The sequence below is a fragment of the Parastagonospora nodorum genome (assembly GCF_000146915.1).
Source record: "Parastagonospora nodorum SN15 chromosome Unknown scaffold_16, whole genome shotgun sequence".
Taxonomy (NCBI): Eukaryota; Fungi; Ascomycota; class Dothideomycetes; order Pleosporales; family Phaeosphaeriaceae; genus Parastagonospora; species Parastagonospora nodorum.
The window spans coordinates 151130-172864 of NW_001884564.1; the positions used below are offsets into that span (position 1 = coordinate 151130).

General features: G+C 52.6%; 11 protein-coding genes across 11 annotated transcripts; 4 read left to right on the forward strand and 7 right to left on the reverse strand.

Moving 5' to 3' along the window:
• Positions 1-89: 89 nt before the first annotated feature.
• SNOG_09992 (hypothetical protein) lies at positions 90-1488 on the forward strand (the record flags this gene model as incomplete). Its single annotated transcript, XM_001800224.1, has 2 exons — positions 90-1044; positions 1098-1488. 2 exons carry the CDS (start codon positions 90-92, stop codon positions 1376-1378), a joined length of 1236 nt encoding a protein of 411 aa, XP_001800276.1. The 3' UTR covers positions 1379-1488.
• A 270-nt stretch (positions 1489-1758) lies between these two features.
• Positions 1759-4066, reverse strand: SNOG_09993 (hypothetical protein; the record flags this gene model as incomplete). The annotated part of the gene is made up of 4 exons (XM_001800225.1): positions 1759-2534; positions 2591-2676; positions 2940-3953; positions 4053-4066. The coding sequence occupies 4 exons, from the start codon at positions 4064-4066 to the stop codon at positions 1759-1761; spliced, it is 1890 nt and encodes a 629-aa protein (XP_001800277.1).
• Positions 4067-4468: 402 nt separating this feature from the next.
• On the forward strand, positions 4469-5006 carry SNOG_09994 (hypothetical protein; the record flags this gene model as incomplete). The annotated part of the gene is made up of 3 exons (XM_001800226.1): positions 4469-4559; positions 4640-4699; positions 4744-5006. 3 exons carry the CDS (start codon positions 4469-4471, stop codon positions 5004-5006), a joined length of 414 nt encoding a protein of 137 aa, XP_001800278.1.
• A 484-nt stretch (positions 5007-5490) lies between these two features.
• On the reverse strand, positions 5491-8158 carry SNOG_09995 (hypothetical protein; the record flags this gene model as incomplete). The annotated part of the gene is made up of 4 exons (XM_001800227.1): positions 5491-6656; positions 6778-7623; positions 7749-7976; positions 8059-8158. The coding sequence occupies 4 exons, from the start codon at positions 8156-8158 to the stop codon at positions 5491-5493; spliced, it is 2340 nt and encodes a 779-aa protein (XP_001800279.1).
• Positions 8159-8907: 749 nt separating this feature from the next.
• SNOG_09996 (hypothetical protein) lies at positions 8908-9369 on the forward strand (the record flags this gene model as incomplete). The annotated part of the gene is made up of 1 exon (XM_001800228.1): positions 8908-9369. The coding sequence occupies one exon, from the start codon at positions 8908-8910 to the stop codon at positions 9367-9369; it is 462 nt and encodes a 153-aa protein (XP_001800280.1).
• A 515-nt stretch (positions 9370-9884) lies between these two features.
• Positions 9885-10370, forward strand: SNOG_09997 (hypothetical protein; the record flags this gene model as incomplete). The annotated part of the gene is made up of 3 exons (XM_001800229.1): positions 9885-9945; positions 10011-10088; positions 10120-10370. 3 exons carry the CDS (start codon positions 9885-9887, stop codon positions 10368-10370), a joined length of 390 nt encoding a protein of 129 aa, XP_001800281.1.
• A 1112-nt stretch (positions 10371-11482) lies between these two features.
• SNOG_09998 (hypothetical protein) lies at positions 11483-13191 on the reverse strand (the record flags this gene model as incomplete). The annotated part of the gene is made up of 2 exons (XM_001800230.1): positions 11483-11585; positions 11618-13191. The coding sequence occupies 2 exons, from the start codon at positions 13189-13191 to the stop codon at positions 11483-11485; spliced, it is 1677 nt and encodes a 558-aa protein (XP_001800282.1).
• Positions 13192-14614: 1423 nt separating this feature from the next.
• Positions 14615-16224, reverse strand: SNOG_09999 (hypothetical protein; the record flags this gene model as incomplete). Its single annotated transcript, XM_001800231.1, has 6 exons — positions 14615-14713; positions 14768-15319; positions 15371-15526; positions 15580-15617; positions 15668-15841; positions 15900-16224. The coding sequence occupies 6 exons, from the start codon at positions 16222-16224 to the stop codon at positions 14615-14617; spliced, it is 1344 nt and encodes a 447-aa protein (XP_001800283.1).
• Positions 16225-16281: 57 nt separating this feature from the next.
• SNOG_10000 (hypothetical protein) lies at positions 16282-16453 on the reverse strand (the record flags this gene model as incomplete). Its single annotated transcript, XM_001800232.1, has 2 exons — positions 16282-16361; positions 16435-16453. The coding sequence occupies 2 exons, from the start codon at positions 16451-16453 to the stop codon at positions 16282-16284; spliced, it is 99 nt and encodes a 32-aa protein (XP_001800284.1).
• Positions 16454-16827: 374 nt separating this feature from the next.
• SNOG_10001 (hypothetical protein) lies at positions 16828-18685 on the reverse strand. Its single transcript, XM_001800233.1, has 4 exons — positions 18569-18685; positions 18269-18505; positions 17842-18178; positions 16828-17791 (listed from the first exon to the last, which is right to left on the reverse strand). The coding sequence occupies exons 1-4, from the start codon at positions 18599-18601 to the stop codon at positions 17169-17171; spliced, it is 1230 nt and encodes a 409-aa protein (XP_001800285.1). The 5' UTR covers positions 18602-18685; the 3' UTR covers positions 16828-17168.
• Positions 18686-19421: 736 nt separating this feature from the next.
• SNOG_10002 (hypothetical protein) lies at positions 19422-21339 on the reverse strand (the record flags this gene model as incomplete). Its single annotated transcript, XM_001800234.1, has 2 exons — positions 19422-20704; positions 20754-21339. The coding sequence occupies 2 exons, from the start codon at positions 21337-21339 to the stop codon at positions 19422-19424; spliced, it is 1869 nt and encodes a 622-aa protein (XP_001800286.1).
• Positions 21340-21735: the final 396 nt, after the last annotated feature.

Sequence of the window (21735 nt, forward strand, 5' to 3'; positions counted from 1 at the left end):
TTGACGTCTGATCGTATACTACGCGCGACTTTTGCGCATACACATTGACCGAATAACCGAACGGAATACTTCGCTTACAACTATACACAATGGCGAAAAGCAAGCTCAAGGCCGCACTCGACAATGAGAAAGGTCGCAACATCAAGCTCGAGAAGCAGCGCAAGAAGGAGAAAGAGGCGCGGAAGCGCAAAGAAAAGAACAAGCCAGAGGTCGATGATGACGACTCTGAAGAAGACGGAGGCGTTCCCCTGGACGAGGTCGAGGTGAAGGTGAAGGGCAAGAAGAAGGACTCGACGAAGCCCAAGAAGGCTAGCAAATCTGCGCCCGCCGTCAAGGAACCCGACTGGGAGACCGAAGGCAGCGAAGACGAAGACGCCAGCGATGATGACGACGATATGCCCGAGCGACGTGCGCTCGACCTTTCACATCTGGAGGACAGCGAGAGCGACATCAGCTCTGACGAGGAGGAGATGCGCGAGCAGGAGCGCGAGGACGACGACGAAGATGCGGAGGATGATGAAGATGAGGATGACATCCCGCTCTCCGACATCGAGTCGCTAGCTTCGGAAGACAAGGGCGACATTATCCCACACCAGCGCCTAACAATCAACAACACCGCCGCCCTGACCGCCGCACTCAACCGCATACAACTTCCCTACTCCAAGCTCGCCTTCTCAGAATACCAATCTGTCGTCACCGACGAGCCCGTCGAGATCGACGATGTCGAAGACGACCTCAACCGCGAACTCGCATTCTACAAGCAATGTTTATCGGCCGTCAAGGACGCGCGCTCCAAGCTCAAAAAAGAGGGCGTAGGCTTCTCACGACCAGCAGACTACTTCGCTGAAATGGTCAAGAGCGACGAGCACATGGGCAAGATCAAGCAGAAGCTGATCGACGAGGCTGCAGGCAAGAAAGCGTCCGCCGAGGCACGCAAGCAGAGAGATCTGAAGAAGTTCGGCAAGCAAGTCCAGGTCGCGAAAATGCAGGAGCGCGCGAAGGAGAAGCGCGAGACTATCGACAAGATCAACACCCTCAAGCGGAGTACGTCCATCCCACTCAGACTAGACTTTGCACATGCTAACAAACCCCAACAGAACGACAAGGTGCTGAGATTGGCAACACGCATGAAGAAGATCTTTTCGACATTGCCCTCGATAACGACACAAAGCCCTCCTCCGGCGAGAAGGGTCGTGACGGTAAGCGCGATACTAAGCGCGCAAAGAAGGACCAGAAGTTCGGCTTTGGCGGAAAGAAGAGGCACGCGAAGAGCAACGACGCCAAGTCGAGTGCGGACGGCAGTGGGTATTCGGTCAAGAAGATGAAGGGCGGCACGGCGAAGAGGCCGGGCAAGAGTGTCAGGATGAAGAAGAGGTAAATATGCTATGCGCAGGGGAGGTGTACGATGTTGCATGTGCATGGCGCTTGGGCGTTGGGGCAAAAGCAGATAGAGCTGCGCGTGTGCATCAATCATATCAGGTTCATTTGCCACTACCATTTTTGTTCTGACATGTCAGCTAAAGCTTACCTCATCGCGCGACGTGACCTTTAATGCGACCCAAAAAAAACATTTGTCCCCTCAGTCCATGCTGGTTCCCCTACAAGGCATCCCCGAAGGATATCCTCAGCACACCATGGCGTGAACCCTTGCTGCCCAATACGATTCTCCCACCACTCCGAATCCTCAGTACGTATGCTTCCCATACCGTTATCACTAGATGTCTGGAGCGCCGTTGTTTGAGCTGTCAGCGCTGAAAATTATTGCTGAGTAGGGGCCGGACGAAGCGATGCGGGACCGGCAGGGAGCCGCACTCGAGGTACGCCTGGCGGAGATGGAGACTCATCGGATTCTTGATGTGGGACCTGCCGCGAGGGAAGAGCCAGATGGTCAAGTGGTGTAGGCGGTGTCGGAGCAAAACGAAGTTGCATCTGGGGTACGACAGGCGGAGGCAGAGGTTGCTCAGGTATCTTACCCTTGGGATGCTTGAGAGCCTTGATTTGGGTCGCAATCTCTGCTATCTGTGCGTCGACCTCGTTCTTCTTATCCTGAGTTGCCTTCTTCTTGGCTTGTGCGGCTGCGAGGTCCTTTTCCCAGACCATGATCGTGCTGTCCAGATGCTGTAACTCTCGCGCGTATCTCTTCGTAGTTGAGGTGACGGTGGCGTCCTCCATTGGCGCTCTTTGAGATAGGAGAGCTTCAGCCTTCAATGACTCAACGGCATTGCGCAGATCGTCTCGCTCCTGCAGTAGGTAGTCGTTGTCTACCTGGAGCTCAATGACATTCGCTTCCAGCTCGGTGACGGTCTTCTTGAGCTGATCATAGCCTTCGGTTATAACTTTGATCGAGTCTTCTGCGGCCTTGCACTCTGTTTCTTTTTGTAACTTGGCGATAAGCAGGCGAGCCTTGTCCTGCCGAATAATGATGTTCTCTTGCTGGAGCTTTTCCCTCTCGTTCAAGATCTGCTTGTAAAGCGAGGTATCGGTTCTAGCTGCATTCAGCTGCTGGCGCAGCGCAACGGTCGTTTCGTTGACACCTTTCTAGTGAGTTATTAGCAACGCTTCATCGGTAATTTAGAGATCAGCGACTTACCTCGACGTCCTGGTAATACTTGCTGCGCTGCTTCTCCATCTCCAACATCATATTCGCCACGGTACTCTCCATTTCCGATCTCATCCCTGCTAAGTTACTCTCGTTCGCGTCAAGTATCCTTCTCTGCGCTAGTAGATTTTCCCTTTGGTTGTCGATCACCTGTCCCTTCGAATCGATCATACTCTTAGACCATTTGAAGCTATAGCGAAGCTCCTCAATGGTGTCGCTTTCTTCTTCCTGATTTGACTCTTGCCCCATTGCTACCTCACACAGAAGTTCCTGGATGTGTTCCATCCGTTTCGGAACCATTTTCGCCCAGTCCACTACTTTTAACAATTGTGCTTCGCACAAGCCCTGCAGAGCACGTACATCAAGCTTTTCAATATCATGACGAACCAATGCGTCTTCCGAGTATTCATTTTTGGAATGAGTTGCCACCTCAGAGAGCCTTAGGGTATCAACCTCGAGGCTACTACCATTCACAGGCGGTTGTGTCGTTAGAAAGAATCTCAATCGAGCGACTATTTCGTCGCATCTTTGATGAACGTAAGGATCCGGATGATCTCCAAAGTCCTGCATCTGCACGAGGACCTTGGTTGCTGTGAGTGCGTCTTTGGTCATGAGACTCGCCGGAAACATGTCTATGGCTTTTCTGCCTAGCTTCAGAGATACGAGGTCCATGCATCGAGCTTTCTCGATGATCTTGATTAGCTTGTCAAGCAGGATTCGGTGGCATACGTCCGCTGCAGGGACGTCTCCATGTCCCGACATGATGTGAACGGTCTCCTGTGACACTCCTTCGCCGGCTTCTTCATCCAGCGGGTGTAGGTCCATGATAACTCGCCACTTTTTGACTAGCATCACGGACTTTGTCCGGACGTTGGTGACGGGGAACGATAGAAGTGAGTCGATGTTTGGAAGAATGTTGCTCAATACGAGCGCGTCTTTCTGTATCTCATAGCCTAGGAAGACATCTAGCATTCCGTTGACAGTGCTAGTGAGGCCCTTGCTAGGTTCGATCATGGCCTCTTCGACATCGATCCAGAGATCCTGTGATGTAGAAGGGCCCTTGCGGAGTCCGCTCGTGACCTCTTTGAAGACGATCCAGATATTCCGTACCGTATCTGCCAGACCCGGTGACGTAGGTTGAAGCAACATTTGCAGGCGGTCCAGCACTTCCAGCATGTGATGTCCCCATAGCATGCTGAGGTCCACCCATTTTGAGTGGAACTCGAGCGTCGAAATAGCCTCAGAAAGTTGCTTGTCCGTCGCCTTGCCGCGCGATCGTATAGCACCCTGGGTCTTGTCTATTTCGGGCTTGCGAAAGCCCCTCTTGAAGGGTGGCTTCGGAGGCATACTTCCCCTGCGTGAAGGTCGGAATTTTATCAATTTGGGCTATGCGTTTGAAGGAGGCGACCGATTTCTTTTGTCGGGTAGCACGCTGATCAGTACAGGCACTTACAAAGGCTGGGGCATGCCGAGGGTAGTGGAAGATCAAACGAAGTACGCTAGTTAGATGTAGCTGTCCAGTTGTTACCTTTAGTGACAGAGGGTATGTCCGACCAGTTGAGGCGTTTCCTAGAAGCGGTGCAACCGCAGGGAAAAGTTGATGACTGGGTTCACGATCTGGGTGAACTAGACAAGGTGGGCCGCGGTGCTTTGTGGTTAGGGGAGTGATTGTCGCCTAGCCAATCGCCGCTTCCCTCGCATTATTTCAATTTCTTTCCTTTAGCTTGAGTGTTTCGCTCCCATGTCAAGTAGCCTGCAACTCATTCACCTCCGCCCTGTGAAAAGTCTCTACCGGATCACTGTCTACAACTTCACTCTACATACTCCCAATACGCCAAAAGTCACGAGCCTGCGTCTGAGGCCGCCAAAATGTCCGATCGGTATGAGTGGCGTGGAAACGGCGATATCTCTGGCCCGCGTGCAACAGCAGGATTCGCAGTGTCTGGCCGAGCATCCGAAGGTCAGAACCCCACTCCATCATCAGTACAGAATTGACGCACATGCAGATAATCCCAACCCCAGATATTCCGCCTCTTCCAGCCTCCATGGCTTTCATCCTGATCGCGACAGGCTATACGAACGCAAAGCTCCGGATAATTGGTATGCACACGATAGCGACACTGATAACATACCAGGCTATCCAGAACAAGAAGGTGTAGAGGCGACACGCGATGAAGATCACAAGCAAAGGTATGCGGAGAAGAACGCGCGCATCGAAGCGCTCAAATTCGAAGTCGAGAAGATACGGCACGAAGACCTGCAGCTGCAGGCGGACACCCGACGAGGAGAGGAGAAGCTGGCGAAAATGAAGTCAGAGCTTAAGAGACTGCAGCCGCAGCAGACAAAGGAGCAGCCACCAGAGTTTTACATGAGGCCAGCGAAAGTGAAGAAGGGCAAGAAGAAATAGATGTGACAGGATTTTGGGTTAGCTTGCGGCTACGTATAGTCAGTCGTTTTGACACTCGAGGCATCTTCATCCTGGAGAAGTAGGGCGATAGTACGCATGACTAAAAATAACGCGTTAAGCTGTCGTATGCAATCGTGAGGGAGCATGAACACGGATGTAAAGGTGGTTGGCAGACGCCTGGAAGCGTTGACGTCGTCAGGTTTGACACGCCAGTGCATTTTAGCGCGTCCACACCGGTCTTAGTCTCACAACAAACGTCACTGTTCGAAAACATCAGCATCAGCATACGGAAGCTCATCTCATCACGTTCTCTTAAATTATATAGCGCTCTTCGAATCGATGTAACTTTCATGGTACAAACTGCGCCGCCTACGTGATTCGCATAGATCTCGTGGAAATCTCTCTCATTCCGCCACCGTTGCTTCCATGGCAATCACCCGTGTCATATGCCATGAAGCACGTTCATCATAAACGCGAACTTCATCTACTTCGTTCTCCGGGGTCTCACCTCTGTCCAGCCGCGAGACTCAGGTGCGCATATTTCCTTTACTGTAGTTACTCCAGCACCCTGGTTGGACGGTTGAGCGTAAGCACGACCTACTCCTGGTACTCCCGGCTGACTGGCTCGAGGCGCAGCAGCTTTGGTAGCATATGTCTGTAGCTGACGTTGAGTGGGCTCAAAAGCCTGGCGGGTAGCTGGCAGCGCAGGGTAGCCGTCTTCTGCTGTCAGAGGTTGAGCCAACGTGTCGAGAAGTCCTGATGAAGGGTGCTTCGCAGCTGGCTTCGCTGCGTCGTCAGAGTCGTCTTCAGGCTCGGAAAATTCGGCATCCTCCTCGCTCTCTGACTGATCAATTCCTTGCAAATCGTTGATTTGGAGGGTGATTTCGGCGATCTGCGCTTCCATTTGCCCAAGCTCTGCTGCGGTCTCGCGCACTGCCAGCTCAGCAAATTGTTTTTGACGGTCCCAGTATGCCTCCATGACTCCTAGATCTTCGTCATACGAGTTCAGAATCCCTGCATTTGAGTGCAAGACCTTCGATCCACTGGCCACCGAGTCGGACGACGAGGTTGTGTCTGGTAGAGCGCGAGGTGCTTGTAGGAGATCATTGCGTTCAGCTTTCATATCATTGTAGCTGCTTTCGAAGTCGTCACGCTCCTTTTCAATCTGCTTGTACCCATCCTCGTACATCTTCAGAGTAGCCACCTGGCCCTTGAGCTCATCCAGCTCTTTCTCAACAACAGCCTTTGCAAGACCCAGGTTGTATTTGTCGCGATCTAGATCTCGGATCGTCGTCTCAAGCTCGTCATTCCGGGCCATGGCCTGTTTGTGCAGTCGAAGTTTTCCTTCTGCGTCTTCGATCTGTTTCGCATACTTGGCCTTCAGCTCGTCCAAAGCAGCTTTTTTATCGCGCCCAGATTTGGAGCGGACGTTGTTCAGCTCCGCACGATGGTCATGTCGCATCTTATCTAGGCTGATGCGATGCTCGTTTTCCAGACGGTCCACTTCGCGTCGAAAATCTTCCTCTCCACTCTCTGCAATGTCTGCTCTTGACTCCGTCTTTTGAAGCTTGTCCTCCAGAGCAAGAATCTCAAGGCGCAACTCGTTCACATGAGTATTGGTCTCTTCCGCTTTTCTCTTCGAATACTCAGCTAGAGATCTTGAGTTCCATGCTTGGTCAGCGACTGATTGGATAGAACCCAATTATGTGTTCCAGAAGATAGTTCTCCAGGGAACGCAGGAGTGATTCATTAATGCGCAACTGAGACTTAGCCGCTACTACCTGATCCTCGAGCGTGTCGAGCTCCCTCTTGTGTTTTAGCACGCCATCCTTGGTTGCAGTAGACAATTGCGAAAGAGTCTGAATACGAGGCAGGTTGTCCGCCATAACAGACTTGAGTGATTCACCAGTCCGAATATTGGTGGCGACTCCCTTTGTGAAATCGATGATCAGGTAGTACAGAGTTTTCAAGGTCGGCATGACTGCCTCCATGTCGGACGTACTCAAAGAGATGGTTTTCTTCGCGAATGAAATAAAGTCTTCTGAAGAACTGAAGATGGGCCTAATGGGCGAGATAGCTCTCGAAGCTTCGGGAACGTATCTTTCAGGCATTCTCGGCATAGTCGGATTGCTTGATTTGCCTTGACGAAAGAGGCGCTTCGCGGGTGTGTCTTCATCATTCACGGCATCTTCTTCTTCCTGTAAGTGGTCCGACTGATGCTTCGCCGAGGCTGCGCGATTCTCTTGAATCGCCATATTTGGCGAATATACTCCCATGGGAGGCTCGGGCTTCTCACTGGTCTGGACTTTGAGTTTCGCGGAAGCATGGCCCTGGCCGTCGCGAAGGGGTGTAGACTGTCCACCAGGAAGAGTTTCAGCCTGACTATCAGAGCCTGTGGGCTTAAATTCATTTTCGGCGCTAGAAACAGGTTTGTTCATATCGCTGAACAGCGATGGCTTCTGGCCCTCAAAGCCTTGCCATTTTACACTATCAAGGTATCTTTGTGTCTGATCGCTGAAGATAGATGGATTCTTTCCATCAAAAAGAAATTCATGACGCTGAAAACCTGGGGGAGACTTGAACCAGAAAGGGGGGACTTTCTCAGGAGCGGCGGAACCTGGGCATCCGGGTGGAGCTACAGGGTGCTGGGCCGAATCAACACTTGACGTCGACGGTGCAAAGTGCGTTGAGCTGAACTCGCGTTTGAATGCGTCCGCACTGGCTACGAATGAGAAAGCCGACGAAGGAGGGGTGGGAGCTGTTTGTTGTTTTGGTGGCTTCGGAACAGGAATCCTACCAAGAATACCTTGAAAGTCAGGAAGGCTGGGAAACGCAGATAGCCCTGCTCGAGCCATGTGACCAGGTTTTCCAGGGCCAGGGGAACCTCCTCCCAAACTTGGTTCCACTGTAGCCGTGGCGCTAGGAAGTGGAAGCACAGGTGGGACACCATGAAGATGCTTCCCAAATCGGCTGCTCAGAGCGTCGACGTCTTCGTCGATATGTGTTGTTGACTGTTTTGTTGGAGAGTCGGAACCACGCGGTGCTTCTTTACTAACTGAACTCTTCGCTGAGCTGTCAGAATCGCTTGCCTCGTCGTCGCGATACTGCGAGAAAGCGCCAGGCATGACTCGGCGATTTTGGTTGCGAGCCATACTGTATGACTAGAATGAGCGGGGTTTGCAGTTGATGTGACTCCGTTGAAGATCACTGTGGAGCTGGCTTTTTCTCCACTCGCTGTGTGCAAGCGTCGTCGAAGTAACAGATATGTCTATGTTGTGCTAAGACTGTCTCAGACTCTCAGTGGCTGGGTCTTGAGATGTCAGTGCTCACAATGATGATCCAGATTTTAGTTGAGACAGTGAGCAGCTGAGGCTGTTGGTGATCCGAAAATGCGGTAGAGAGGTGCCCAGGTGGGGTCTTGTCGTTATTTATATGCAGCAGGGAGAGAGCGTCGTGACGTAAATCAGTCGTGACGAGCTCGGTTGCTGCCTGACTACGACTGCTTGACTGGCAAATTTAAGCTCGAGCCAGAGTAGCTATATCACCCACTGGTGTAGGCAGCGAGTTGCCATTGAGTTTTGATGTTGCAGGCTGTGCGTGCAGTCTCGGGCTGCTACCATCGTGTAGACAATCCCTTTCACAGATGCAAAAACACATGAGACATCGCAGACTCAGATCGCAAGGCACTGGCTCCTTGACATAAATAAAAGCTTCTCAGAGAATCTTTCCTTTACCAGTACCATTCATCATCGACCCAACAGTTACGACGTCCACCTCAACCACACTCGTTTAACTTGGCCTTATCGATATCGTCGCCGATACTTCCCACTCAAGCACCGCAAAAGTCTCACGAAGAATCACAGGCTGCAAGTATTAAGTACAATAGCTCATCACTAGAGAGATGCCTGCACCAAAGTTGCGAACGAGAGAGTCACCAAAATACATCGTAGCAACAGCCCAGAGCAGCAAATACGCCTTCGCTAAACCTTCAACACCCACCAGCATACCTCCCCCTTGCACCATCTGCACCCGCCTCTCCACCATATTCCCCTGCTGCCTCACGCTCAAATCCTCCTCTCCTTGCCCAACATGTCTTGCCTTCGACGCCGCGTTCGCCGCAAAAGCCCCCGACGCCGAAACGACGCGCCAGATTCAGCAAGACCGGGTGGAGAGTTTGAAGCTCACGACCAAAGACCTTGAGGCGGAGAAAGACTATCTGAAAACTGGCTTGGAGGAGAAGAGAAAGATCATGCAGCAGAAGGTCAAGCAGCTGGATGGTATGGTGCCGCGGAACGATTTTAAGAAGAGGATGAAGAAGGTTAGGAAGGCTGGGGAGGCAAGGAAACTGCCAGGGGAGAAGTAAGAGTTTGTTTCTGAGACGAAGAAGTTTTTGAAGGCAATTTCGACTCAGTAGATTTGTGGAGCTCATGAACAAATGCAATCATAAATGCAAGCACGAAGATCACTTCAATGGTATACTCTTGTGATATACAATCTCTTGAATACCCTATTTCGAATCCAAACAGACCCTCGTATTCTCCTTGTCTTCTGTTCTCAATGTGGATGCTCGACCCATGGTTCGATCGAAGTGAAAGTTTGTATCAAGCTGTGCCGTTGCGCGGAACGCCTTGGCAACAACGCGTTTGTTGGGTATGACAATTGTGGGTCATTCGAGCCGCCCAATTGTGGCCAATCTGTCCTAAAACACTTGACTTTATCTCGATTTTCGTTTGCTTGTATCCACTTCCTTGACGCCCGCGCGCCACAGTGTCACGTGCTTGCGCCTTCCTGTACCTGTAAGTAGCCCGCGGGGGCGGAGCTTGCAAGTACACTTCACCACCCCACCTAATCTTCTCAACTACACGACAAGCTCTAATCATGTTGAACGGAGACCCCATTCACAAGCAAGTGTTGGCTGCTACCATAGGTACTGCAGCTGGTAAGTGACAATCGTCTTTTGTAACCTGCCCTACTGACAAGAACTAGAAGCTGGAGATTCTAAAGCGGTCCGCAAGTGTATGCTCATCTTACTCGAGGGCAGAGGTGCCCTGTGCCACGGTATCAGCAAAGAGCAGTTTGCAGGTAAGAGCTGTGAAAGAATAGCCCCGTCCAGAATCGCACGCTGACCTCGCAAAAGACAACCTAGTCTATGTCATCGAGAAAAAGCTCACCCTCCCCGTCGACACCGCCAAGTTCCGTCTCGTCTTGTTGAACGATCCGCATTTCACACTCAATTGGTGTATTGTTCTCCTCTATGGCGAGGAGATCGTTTTGAAAGGCGAGGAGAGTTCGGACGCATCCAATAGCTGGAATGGGTTGTTGAAGGCAAGTGGCTGGTACATACACACTCGTCTCCTCGACTAGGGCAGATGCTCCTGTAGCGTTCTGCGACATGCACATGCAACACCACCAGCATTTATGGATCAGGAGCCATTCAAAGCGGACAAAGCTTAGTCGTGATAGTCAACAATGACACTAGTCACCACCAACATTGTACGCATTAACCACGTGTATCAAACATCTTCTCCACCCATCCCCACAAACCCCGATGAACCCACCACAAGTCAGATATCAAGCCAGTCCGAAATCAAATTCGTAGACGCACTCATCAGCTCCGTCAGCGCCGTTCCCGCAATTCCCTTCAGAGCCACCTTGCTACCATATACAAGCACAGAGGCGATATATACGTGGAAATGATCGTGATTCGGATCAAATTCATAAAGTCAGACAGCGTCCAGGTGTACGACGATGATGTATGCGCGACGATCTGAGAACCTTTTAGTCTGCGAAAGGGCTACGATGCATGAGGTGCTCATCATCTCAAATAATATTATCATTCCTTTCGTTATGTGTAAAACCTACTATACCCATTGCCCCCATCCCCTCCCGCATCCCCCGTAACCTCCCTCCCGCATCCACCACACCCCAAAACCTTCTTGCCTTGCACTATCCTGACCTCAAACTTCTCGCTCTCGCAATACTTACACCTCTCCTCATCCTCACTCAACCCCAGCTCACTCGTGAGTTTACTAATCTGACTAATCCCACTTGCGCGACTTTCGTATGTCGGTCTCTCGTTTTCGTTCTGGCCCATGACTTTCTTGTCGCGTTTTGAGCTCCAGAAGAGCCAGCTTTGGCCGTTATAGACTGCGAGGGGGTTTTGCGTGGAGGGGTTGAGGGTTGGTGGGTGGGGGCGGTCGGGGGCGAGCATGCGGGGTGGTGTGGAGGTTTCGGATTGTGTTGCGCTTTGGGAGGGGGTGCGGTCTATGGATATGGAAGTCTTCGGAGAGATGGGTGGGCCGGAGGCTAGCGAGTCGCTGGTTGGCATGGGCCGTAGGCTGGGCGAGTCTGGGTGGCGCACGGAGGTCAGACTTAACCGTGCAAGAGACTTTCGTGGTGAAGCACTACGTCGTGGGAGCGAACTGTTCGAATCGAAGCTGCCGTGGGAAATGCCTTGGCGCCAGGTCATGATACGGTCATTTGGTGGTTGTGTTGATATACTGCTTCTTCGCGACTGGCTGGTTCGTGACAAGATACTGCTTGGTCGTCCCAATTTCGAGCCTGCTCTTCGAATAGATCCTGTATCCCATGCCTCGCTCATCCGTACGCGCTTGGTGTAGGCACAGTCCTGTCTGAAGACTTTCAGTGCTCCAGTGTAGTCTGCAGTGACGATGATGTTGCCGCCACGATGCGCACAGCGAGCGAGGTACGCAGGCGTTTCGGCCACCTTCTTGAAGGCAGTGTCGGTAGGGGCGGGTGTTGGAAGCGCGGAGCCTACTTCTGTCGGCGCTCGCGACGATATCACGGACTCTGCTTTTGACACTAATGTCACAGGCGGTGGATTGCAGAGATCAAATATCGGATCTTCGGACGCACTGAGCAGCTGTCTCGTCTGCACCGGTGCGATAACCGTGCATGTGGTGATCGAGTTATGCGCTTCGAACATCTCAACTGGCCGCTGATTCCTCTTCTCGCCTTCCGGAACCGTTGTCGACCAAATGTACGCTTTTCTGTCCTCGCTGCCACAAATGATATGCCCGCTACTGTCGGCAAATGCACCGCGAATTTGACTGCAGTTATTTTCATGCCCTCGGAACTTCATCTCCAAGCTCTTGTCCTTCAAGTTGTACAGGCGCAACCTGGAATCATTACTCGATATCAACAGCTTCACCTCCCCACTTTCGCTTCCCGGCGGCCAAAACGTCGCTTGTATTCCAGTGATTTTGCTGCCCTTTGCATTCTGCCCTCGTGTCGACTTAACGTGTAGTTGCGCCTGCCACTTGAGCTTCTCCGTATCGTAGAACATACACAGTCCTCCTAGTGTACCGGCTATGCAAGTCTTCCCATCAGGTGTAAAGCTTACGGCTGTGATCATGTCTGGCACAGTCACGCTGAACGCCACATTCTTGTCTGGGATGCTCCATAGTCTCAACTTGGAGTCGAGTGAGCCTGCGAGGAAGAAGCGGTCGTCTGTGGGATGGAACTGTATCGAAGGCACAAAATCCGAGTGCTTGAAGACACATAGGTTCTCGTCCCGAGTGACATGCCACAGTCGTACGGTTCTGTCCATGGATGAAGATAACAAGAAGTTGTTCTTGCTCCAGCTCAGGTCCAGGATGGTCCCCGTGTGTCCGTGGTACTCGCGGAATATCTTTTGCTGGAAGACAGGGGCACTCAGGTTGCCATGTGATTCGACAGCTGGATCGGTTTCGAAACGCTCGTGTGTTCGTCGGTCCTCTGCGCTCGTGATGACCTGCCACACGCGAATAACCCTGTCCTGCCCACCAGCCGCAAGATACCTCCCATCTCTGCTGAATTCGACTGACCAGATTGGATTCTGTGTGGCTGCAGAGCCAGATTGCGGCGCTGGATTGGAGCCTGCAGCAGGCGCGCTCTTCTTGTCTGATCCCGAGCGCAGCTCTTGCGCCAAAAACACGCGGTCAAATTCCTTGTCCTTCTTGAACTTGGCGCGAACCTTTATGTACGCAGGCGGCTGCGGAATCTTGGGACTGAAGCTAAGATTGTCGACATATAGCTGGGCGTCCATACCCTCGGGTCGCGAATCGTCCGCCTCGGTGCCATTGTCGCTGGCAGCATCTGGGGCGCCTTTCTTTTTGTTACCTCCTATGAAGCGGCTGAGGAAGGAGACCTTTCTGGATATGTGGTCAGCCTGATCTGGACCCATGCGGTACTAGATGCACCGCCTCCGGCCGACGCAGTAAGACGACGCCTTGCACCAACCACCCAACCACGAAGTGGAGCACAGACACAAGGGATCACCGATACAATCGCGTGCGCAACCGATCGTGCTTCCCACATTGTCGGGCTCGTGGGGATGTGCTCACTTTTTGTCTGCCTTGTATGTCCCGCCATCCCGCGGTGACTCGCCGCTCTGCTTCTTGTCTGCATTCACTTCATTCGGCGACGCCGGTGTTTGGCCCAGCACGGGATCTGTATTCTGTGGTCGTAGCTTGTGTACGGCCGGCGAGGTATTCGTTCGTTGGAGGATTTGCTGATGGTCATGTTAGGCGTCTTCACGTTCGACTGCGCCCGCATACGGACATACTTGCGAAAGCGGGTCTATGGCGGCCTCGGAAGGCCTCCTGCCCTCTGTGCTGCCACGGTGCGTCGTGTCATTCGATACAGCCGACGGTGAGGTTGGACTGCGCAGCTTCGCGGCGAGCTTTCTATTGCTCAAGGAGCCTATGGGCGTGACGACGATCAGCATGTGTGGCGCTTCTGGCTGTGTGGTGAGAAGCCTCCAGATGGGCTGACGTGCGACTTACCCTCTGTTATGGTCGCGACCGCGCCTTCCTGGCCCTCATAGCTGGTCCCAGTGTTGGGCGGGTCTGTCACTTTGATCTTGGGTAAACTTTCCGCCATTGTGGTGTTGATACCTCAGACAGTTGCATGGATCCACCCGGTTGCGATTGGCGGTGCCTGACAAGATCCTGGTAATGCGACAAAAGATCTGAGGTCTTAGAAGTGTGTATTCACAGCTTTTGGAGCTTCCTCATGCGATAACGATCATATCAGGAGCATCTCTCACACTCGACGGTGCTGCCGGATCCTGCGGAAGTAAACAAAGCTATTCCGCGGTTGCTATCGATAGAAGGCGGTTCGGATGTACAGGACATGCGGTGACACCAGCATTACCCATGCTGTGGAACTGCCCTGAGATATTTGGCTTCTGGAAAGGAGATTGGAGACATGCAAGATTGCACATTGCGATGCGGACAGCATGACGCAAATCCGACCCTTTCGTAAGCATCGCCGTGTCGCTTAGAGCTGTTCTGAGGTTGGTGGCCTCGGAAGCGCCTGCCCAGGAATCGACGTCATCGCGTTTCGCTTGTACGTTTCCGTGCCTACCATCTTTCGCTCCGCCACGGAAAAGAATTGAAGCCGATAGCGAAGAGACAGACAAAGAGAAAGTGCCATCGCTATGTATAGGACATTATTATTAGCCATGTCGGTCCGAACCAGCACTAGCAGCCCTGTGGGCCACTACATGCATCCCCATCCCAACTGTCGGTAAAACTACCAACTCTCTACGGTGGAGCAGATACACATATTCAACGCAAGTGCAATGCGGCCTACACGCAATATCTTCAGCCTTGCTTGTGAGCGACCTTAACCACATTCTCCTCGACCTCGCCCCCTTCCGACCCTGTCTCCTCGCTCTCAATCATATCCGTCTGTCTATCAAGCTACCCAAAGTCAGCACAGTCTCCACATCTCCATAACACAACCTCAAAACTTACCCATCTAACCACAAATGCGTATCCCACAAACACAAAGCACACCACCAGCATCGTAATCGACCCCTTGCGCCAGTACGGCACATCCGTCGCGGGATACATGACAATGCCCCAGAATGTGTACAGGAGCAGTCCGCCCATGGCCATGGCATATAGAACCACTGCTCGAACTGCGTCGTCGCCAGTCTTCTGGCAGATATTCGACGCCCAGCCGTACATGACGGGATTGACGATGAAACTCGTGCCAGAGAGGTAGTGCGCGACGAAAATACCCGCGTCCGACATGTCGCGCACCAACAGCAGACTGGCGGTAATTACTTGCATCGCTGCGGCGAAAAGGACTGCAGGCAGTCGATGATTCGTGTGGTCAATGTATGCGCCCGCCACAATTTGGGACACGATGGCCACGGCTTGGATGCCGAGCCGGGTATGTATTGATGGCAGTCTGCGAGAAGCGAGCGCTTGTTGTACTTGAGCCCAGAGGAGGAGCATGCCTTGGATAGGCAAAGGCTTCGAGCATGGCGGACACCACAGAGAAGCCTTACGAGGACGTAGCTGGTGGTGCGTTAGTGTGGAATTATGGAAAGGGGGGAGGGAAGGATGTACATGGTCGGCTTCATGAAGACGCGCTTTCAAGAGACTGCGCCAGGCGATGTTATGTCCATCCTTCTTCTTCGGCGGCAAGCGCGAAAGCGACAGTTTCTTCTCCGCCTCACTGAGGTATTTGACTTTTGTCGTTTCTGGGAGGTCGGGGAATGCCAACTACACATCTTGGTCAGTATAAATCCCACATCTCCGCAGCCTCTCAGACTTACAAATCCCCAGATGCCAATCGGAAGACCAATCACTCCATCTACCTTTCGTCAGCAAACCCATATCACCATCACACATGATTCAACATACCAATAATAAAGACCCACTGCCACCCCGCCAGCCCCGCCCTCCCCTCCATCGTCTTATGCATAGCCGTCATCATCAGGCCCGCAGACATACTCCCCACCTGCCCGATTGCCGTGAAAATCGCCGTGCGTTTCGCAATCTCACTGGGCTTGTACCAACTGCCCATGACATAAATCGCTGCCAAACATTAGCCACCATTTTCCCATCTAAACCCGCAACTTGAAAGTTCACTTACTGCCCCCATACAAACTCGCCTCCGCCATGCCCTGCAAAAACCGCACCGCCGCCAACTGCGCATAGTTCTTACACGCCGCCGAACACATCGTGAGGCCCGACCACACCACCAGCGTCAACGGCAGCCAAATCGACGGGCGCACTTTCTGCAATATCAGCGCGTGCGGGATTTGCGCCACCACCATGCCGGCGGTGTATATGGACAGCAAGATGGAGTACTCGTTGCCCTTCAAGTTGAGAGATTCTTTCAGGCCGGCGACATAGGCATTTGCAAAAGCCTGGCGGTCCAGGTAGTTCATGAAGTAGCAAGCGCAGACGAAGGCCATTATGAAGAAGTCTGATACGGGACTAATTAGACGTGTTTTGCGATTTGGCAGTTTCGATCAGATAAGGTACGTACCCAACTTGACGACGAGTTTCCGCTCCAATGTCTTCGCGTTGTCGCGGGCATCTAGGCCAACCCCTTACGCAAATGTCAGCTTCACTACTCTCATCCCATATCGAAACTCATGTCACGTTATATCGTGTGCACTTACAGCGCTGTATGTAACCCATCTTGCCTAGGTTACTCTCCTTACTTGCACTCACGTTGCTTGACCTATCTTCGCCACAGAGAATGTGTAAAGAATCAGATAACCAACTCCATCGCCCCAAGTGGGCGCCATCAGCCCTTTAATCGCATCTGATAATCTCGTCCCAACCACTAACGGAGTCTGGCCCGTCGCTGAGTTTTTCTCGTAACGCCGAGAATGGCGCGACTGGGTTCGGGCCTTTTCGTTGGGGGAGGCAGCCAAGCCCGTGGTGGAGTAACCCAGCTCCGTGGTCGCTGCTGCATGCTGCAAGAAACCGGGCCGGGACCGGGAGTACACGTGGGAAATTTGCCGGGTCATGCGCAGACAAATACACTTGTTATGAGAGAAAGGAGAAGGATGATACTTTTAGAAAGTGGTGTATTTCATTGCAATCAATAAAGCTATTCTTGGGGGTCTATTAACCCTATCCCAATCCATATCCAACCGCATGCAGTCATTCAAAAAACGCACAGTGATCCACCCGAGAAAACGCCCGTAGACGCCAGAAAAAGTGTGAGGTGTCGAAGAGGCACCGCGAGGTGCGCAGACTCCGATCAATGCAGGCAGGAGTGGAAGAACGTATGTGGGACACCCCAATAAGACCCAAGAGACCCCTTTAGACCGGGGGTATACAGCGACGAGATCATGTGTAAATGGTAGGAAAAAAGCAAAGCAAGAGAGAGGCCAAGGCGACGAGTCTAGAAGTCTTCCTCGAAGCAGAAGTCACCAGACTGGCCTTGTGCTTCGGCTGGCTCGACGCCATCCTCCTTGGCTTGGTGCTTAGCGGTGCTGGCCATGACACCAGCCTTCTGGTAATCGCCGACGCGCTTCTCGAAGAAGTTGGTCTTGCCTGCGAGCGAGATGTTTTCCATGAAGTCGAAGGGATTGGTGGCGTTGTAGACCTTGGTGTTGCCAAGAGCCAACAGCAGGCGGTCAGCAACAAACTCGATGTACTGGCACATGAGAGTGGAGTTCATGCCAAGCAGAGCGCAAGGGAGAGCCTCAGTGAGGAACTCCTGCTCAATCTCAACGGCCTCGGTTATGATGGCCTTGACAGCATCCTTGCTGGGACGAGTGTTGAGAAGGGAGAATAGCAGGCAAGCAAAGTCGGTGTGCATGCCCTCGTCACGGGAGATAAGCTCGTTGGAGAAGGTAAGACCGGGCATGAGACCACGCTTCTTCAACCAGAAGATGGACGCGAAGGAGCCGCTGAAGAAGATACCCTCGACGGCAGCAAAGGCGACAAGACGGTTGGCAAAGGTCGAGTTCTTGTCTGAGATCCATTTGAGAGCCCAGTCTGCCTTCTTGCGGATGCATGGAACTGTGATGCGTTAGAAGCGTACTTTCAGGCGCGTTATAGAAGTGACTTACTGTTGTCAATGGCGTTGAAGAGGTATGTGCGCTGCCTTGGCTCGCTGATGTATGTGTCAATGAGGAGGGAGTATGTCTCCGAGTGGATGTTCTCCATCATGATCTGGAAGCCGTAGAAGCATCGTGCCTCTGGTATTTGGACCTCGCTGGAGAAGCGCTCGTCGACAAGATTCTCATTGACAATGCCATCGGAGGCGGCGAAGAAAGCGAGAACATGGGAGATGAAGAAGCGCTCGTCGTCGTTGAGGCGCTTGTTCCAGTCGTGGAGATCCTTGGACAGATCAATCTCTTCTGCGGTCCAGAAAGAAGCTTCGGCTTTCTTGTACATTTGCCAGACCTAGAGGGCTGCTATTAGTGGAGGTCCTTGCGGAAGTGGTTTGACGCGTGTCGAGACGCGTCGGACGCGTCGACGCGATCGTAGACTTACATCGTGGTACTTAATGGGGAAAAGAACGAAGCGGTTGGGGTTCTCTTGGAGCAGAGGCTCATGTGCCTCCTCCTCCTTGATTGTGGGCGCGACACCAGTCTTTGCTACAGGCTCCTCCTCAGGAAGGTCTGGAATGCCGACGATGGGCCTGAAAACGTTCTCCTTGTCCGCTGATGAGAAGTCGATCTTCTTTGCGGGTGAGTCGGCCATCTTGAGTGTGTCAATTGCTGCTGCCGCCTATTTGACGCGTTAGTATGCACGCGTATAGTGGAAGTACTCGAGAACAAGCGCGTGGCGTACCTGCTTGGAAGGCGTCATCTGAAGAGCAGACATTGTATATAATAAAGATGAGGGTGGCGCAGAGTATTATGAGTGTGCAAAAACGTGTAGACAAGTGCTCGTGCTGGAGTGAAGCTGATGATGTTGTGGATGTAGAGGAACAAAGCAGACGCGACCGATACTTAAAAGCACGACGACGGGTGGTCACGTGCGTCCGTGCTGCCCCACGTCGCGCCTTCATGAGCTATGACGCACCACGAAGTCTCTCACGATCGTAGCATTTTGTACGTTTCCTTTGTATCAAAACACTCCTTTGACACGTCTTTACCGTATAATACACTACGCGCATTCAGATGATACCCATATTGTTGCTTCTACACCTGCTCATCGTCTACAATGGCTGTTGGAGTTCGACATCGCGATGCACCAGCCTCGCCAGTACGCGCAGAAACAGTCCGTGCAGAACGCGTCTCTCGTCGCAGGACGCGCTTTTATTCGACCACTTCCTGCCCCTCGGCCCACCAAAACAATGCAGGTACTGTTCCATGAGCAGCTAGACTCGCATTTGGCGGCTGATAAATTGCTTGGAAATGGCTGAAATCAGCCTCTCACGGGCCGCTTCTCAGCTGAGCACAGGCTCCAATCTGTCATTGCACGCGCAGGATTTCGGATCTGATTAGATTTTCATTATCAATTGTCTGAAGCCGCCCCACAGGACTCGTGTCACGGCATGCGAAACAGACAGTGCTCGACGCGTCTCCATGGTTTCCGACGCGTCCCCTCCAACTTTTTCCCTCCGCGATCGCTCTAAGCTCAGATGACGCCAGACAAATGCAATCGTGAACGCCATGTACCGTGCTTGCATATCCAGAAACTAACCCAGCATCTCACCCCAATCGGGCACTACGACAAACTTGCCCTTGACGCGTCCAAGAGAGACCGCGTCGCCCGCGTCTTCGGGCACAACGCGGTTGCTCTCTGGTACGACATTTATAGACACAACTTCTTGCAAGAAAGATGCTTTGTTTCCAGGCGTAAGTTCGTAGCTTGTGCCGCCCCAGTCCAGTGTCGTGCGTCCGGACTGCCGCACTCGCACCTTACCCACGTGTCCACTGGCAAATCGGGTTGCCTCGTGTGCTTTTGAAGCATCAGTGAAAGCAGCTCCCTCTTCGACCTTGATTTTGACGCCTGGTTTGCTGGGCGCTGTGGGCGCAGAAGTTGGCACAGGATCTGATGCTTCTGCGAGTTCCTTCTTGATGGCTGTAGATTGGAGCTCTGGCATGAGCGGGGGTATTTGGAACAGGTACACGTTGTTGTCTCGTACGGTGGGCTTTTTGGCGTTCCCCGCGTCCGGCATGGTCACGTCCCCAGATGCATCGGCTTCAGCATTCGCATCTGGTCCAAGTTCTGTTCTGATATGGCTCAGATTAGACTGGTACCGTGACCATTCAGCACGGTCCTCGTCCGTCTGCAGAACGGGCTCCACGATGCCTCTTACACGTCCTCTATGCTTCGATTCCACCTCCTGTTGTGGTTCTTGGCGATCTTCTTCTTGAACTGGTCGTTCTACAATGCCAACTTGTTCGGCATTCCCCACGTTCTCGTCTTCGCTGTTGTCTTCCGTCTTGACAGGTGAGTTGGTTTCGTCTGAGTCTTGCCAAACTCCTTTGAATGGTTTCTTCGCTGTTGCGACATCGCCTTCCTTTGCTTTGCCCTTGCCTTTGTTCGCGGTTTGCTTCAACGCCGCAGCTGTGGGTGGCTCGCCTTTGGCTTCTGCCTGCTCTAAGATCTTTGCCGACTGCTCAGAGCTTGCGTCTGTATTTATGCCGAACGTTCGCTCCTGATGTTCCTTCCTGCCTATTCGTACCGGCAGGCTCGAGCGTAATGGACGCGGCTTAGGCGCAGCATCGTCTTCGCCTGATGAGATCTCAATGTAGTCTATATCTCTTCGCGGGACGGCGGCATCTTCCTCATCTTCAGAAGACTCGACCCCTCCGTTCTCTCTCTTGGCCGATGACCCTCCTCCGCCACCCCCCGAACCTGAACCTCTGTAGCCCGAACTTCCCTCACCGCCGTCCCCCTCATCTTTAATGCGGGTCGCTCGTGAACCTGATCCAGCGCCAAAGCCGGAGGCAGGTCTTTGGTTGCCTTTACGATCTACAACTAAATGTTAGCTTATTCATCGCCTGCTCCTGATTTGACTCACCCTCTCGCGAGCTTCCCAGCGAGAACGGTCCACTCATGGCACCGCTGTATCCGCCTCTTCCTCGAATCGCTCTTTCTGCTTCTCGTTTGGCTTTTCTGTCCGCATCTCGCTGCTTTCTCTCGGCTGCCTTGGCCTGCTCCTGTGTTCGCGCCTTCTCCCGCTCAAGAGCCTCTTTTGCAAGGGCTTCTCGATCTTCTTTGCTTCTGCGGCCTGTAAAGGTGGGTTTGACCATGCCTCTTTTACCGCGAGTCAAACTTCCGCGCCGTACGGCAGGGGAAGACGATCGTGAAGGATTGAGACTGCCGAGCCGCTGTACAGGAGTGCGACCGGGCGTGTCTGTGCCATCCTGATTTGCAGGAGGGGTTTGTTCGGTCGGCGCTGGTGTGTTTTCTGCAGTCGTTGGTGGTTTCGAGTCCTCGTCGTCGTTGTCTTGCTTCAGTGCAGCTGGTGGTTCGCTTGCTGCTGCGGTTTCTGCGCTTTGCGGGGTTGCATCTGGTGCTGCTTCGCTGTTGCTTAATCGGCCGGTCGTCGCACCTGCTCTTCCACCACCACGGCCACGTGATGTTTTCGTGCTTTTGGGTGGCATTGTGCGCAAAACCGGCTCGTGGTTTGTAGCAGACAGATTAGTTGGGTGAGTAGGGTCGCAAAGATCAAAAGTTTACTCGGGTCTTATCGATAAAGGTGGGTGACCATTAGCCCTGCATGAACCTTACGCTTGTGACGCGCGATCACATGCGGCGCGATTCCGTTGCAATGCAAAATGAAGACAGTGACGATTGTATTCCATCCTACGTCGTTGTCTTCCACGTGAAGATGAGATAGAGGAGCTATTTGACTTGCTCCTACTTTGATCATCCAAATCTATCGATTACAAATTCATCCGTGTCCAAGGTATTACAGCGCTTGGACACGGCCACAAAATGGTTATGCCAATACGTAATAAGTCTAGCTCCGACCATGCTGCGCGCTAGGAATATAGAGA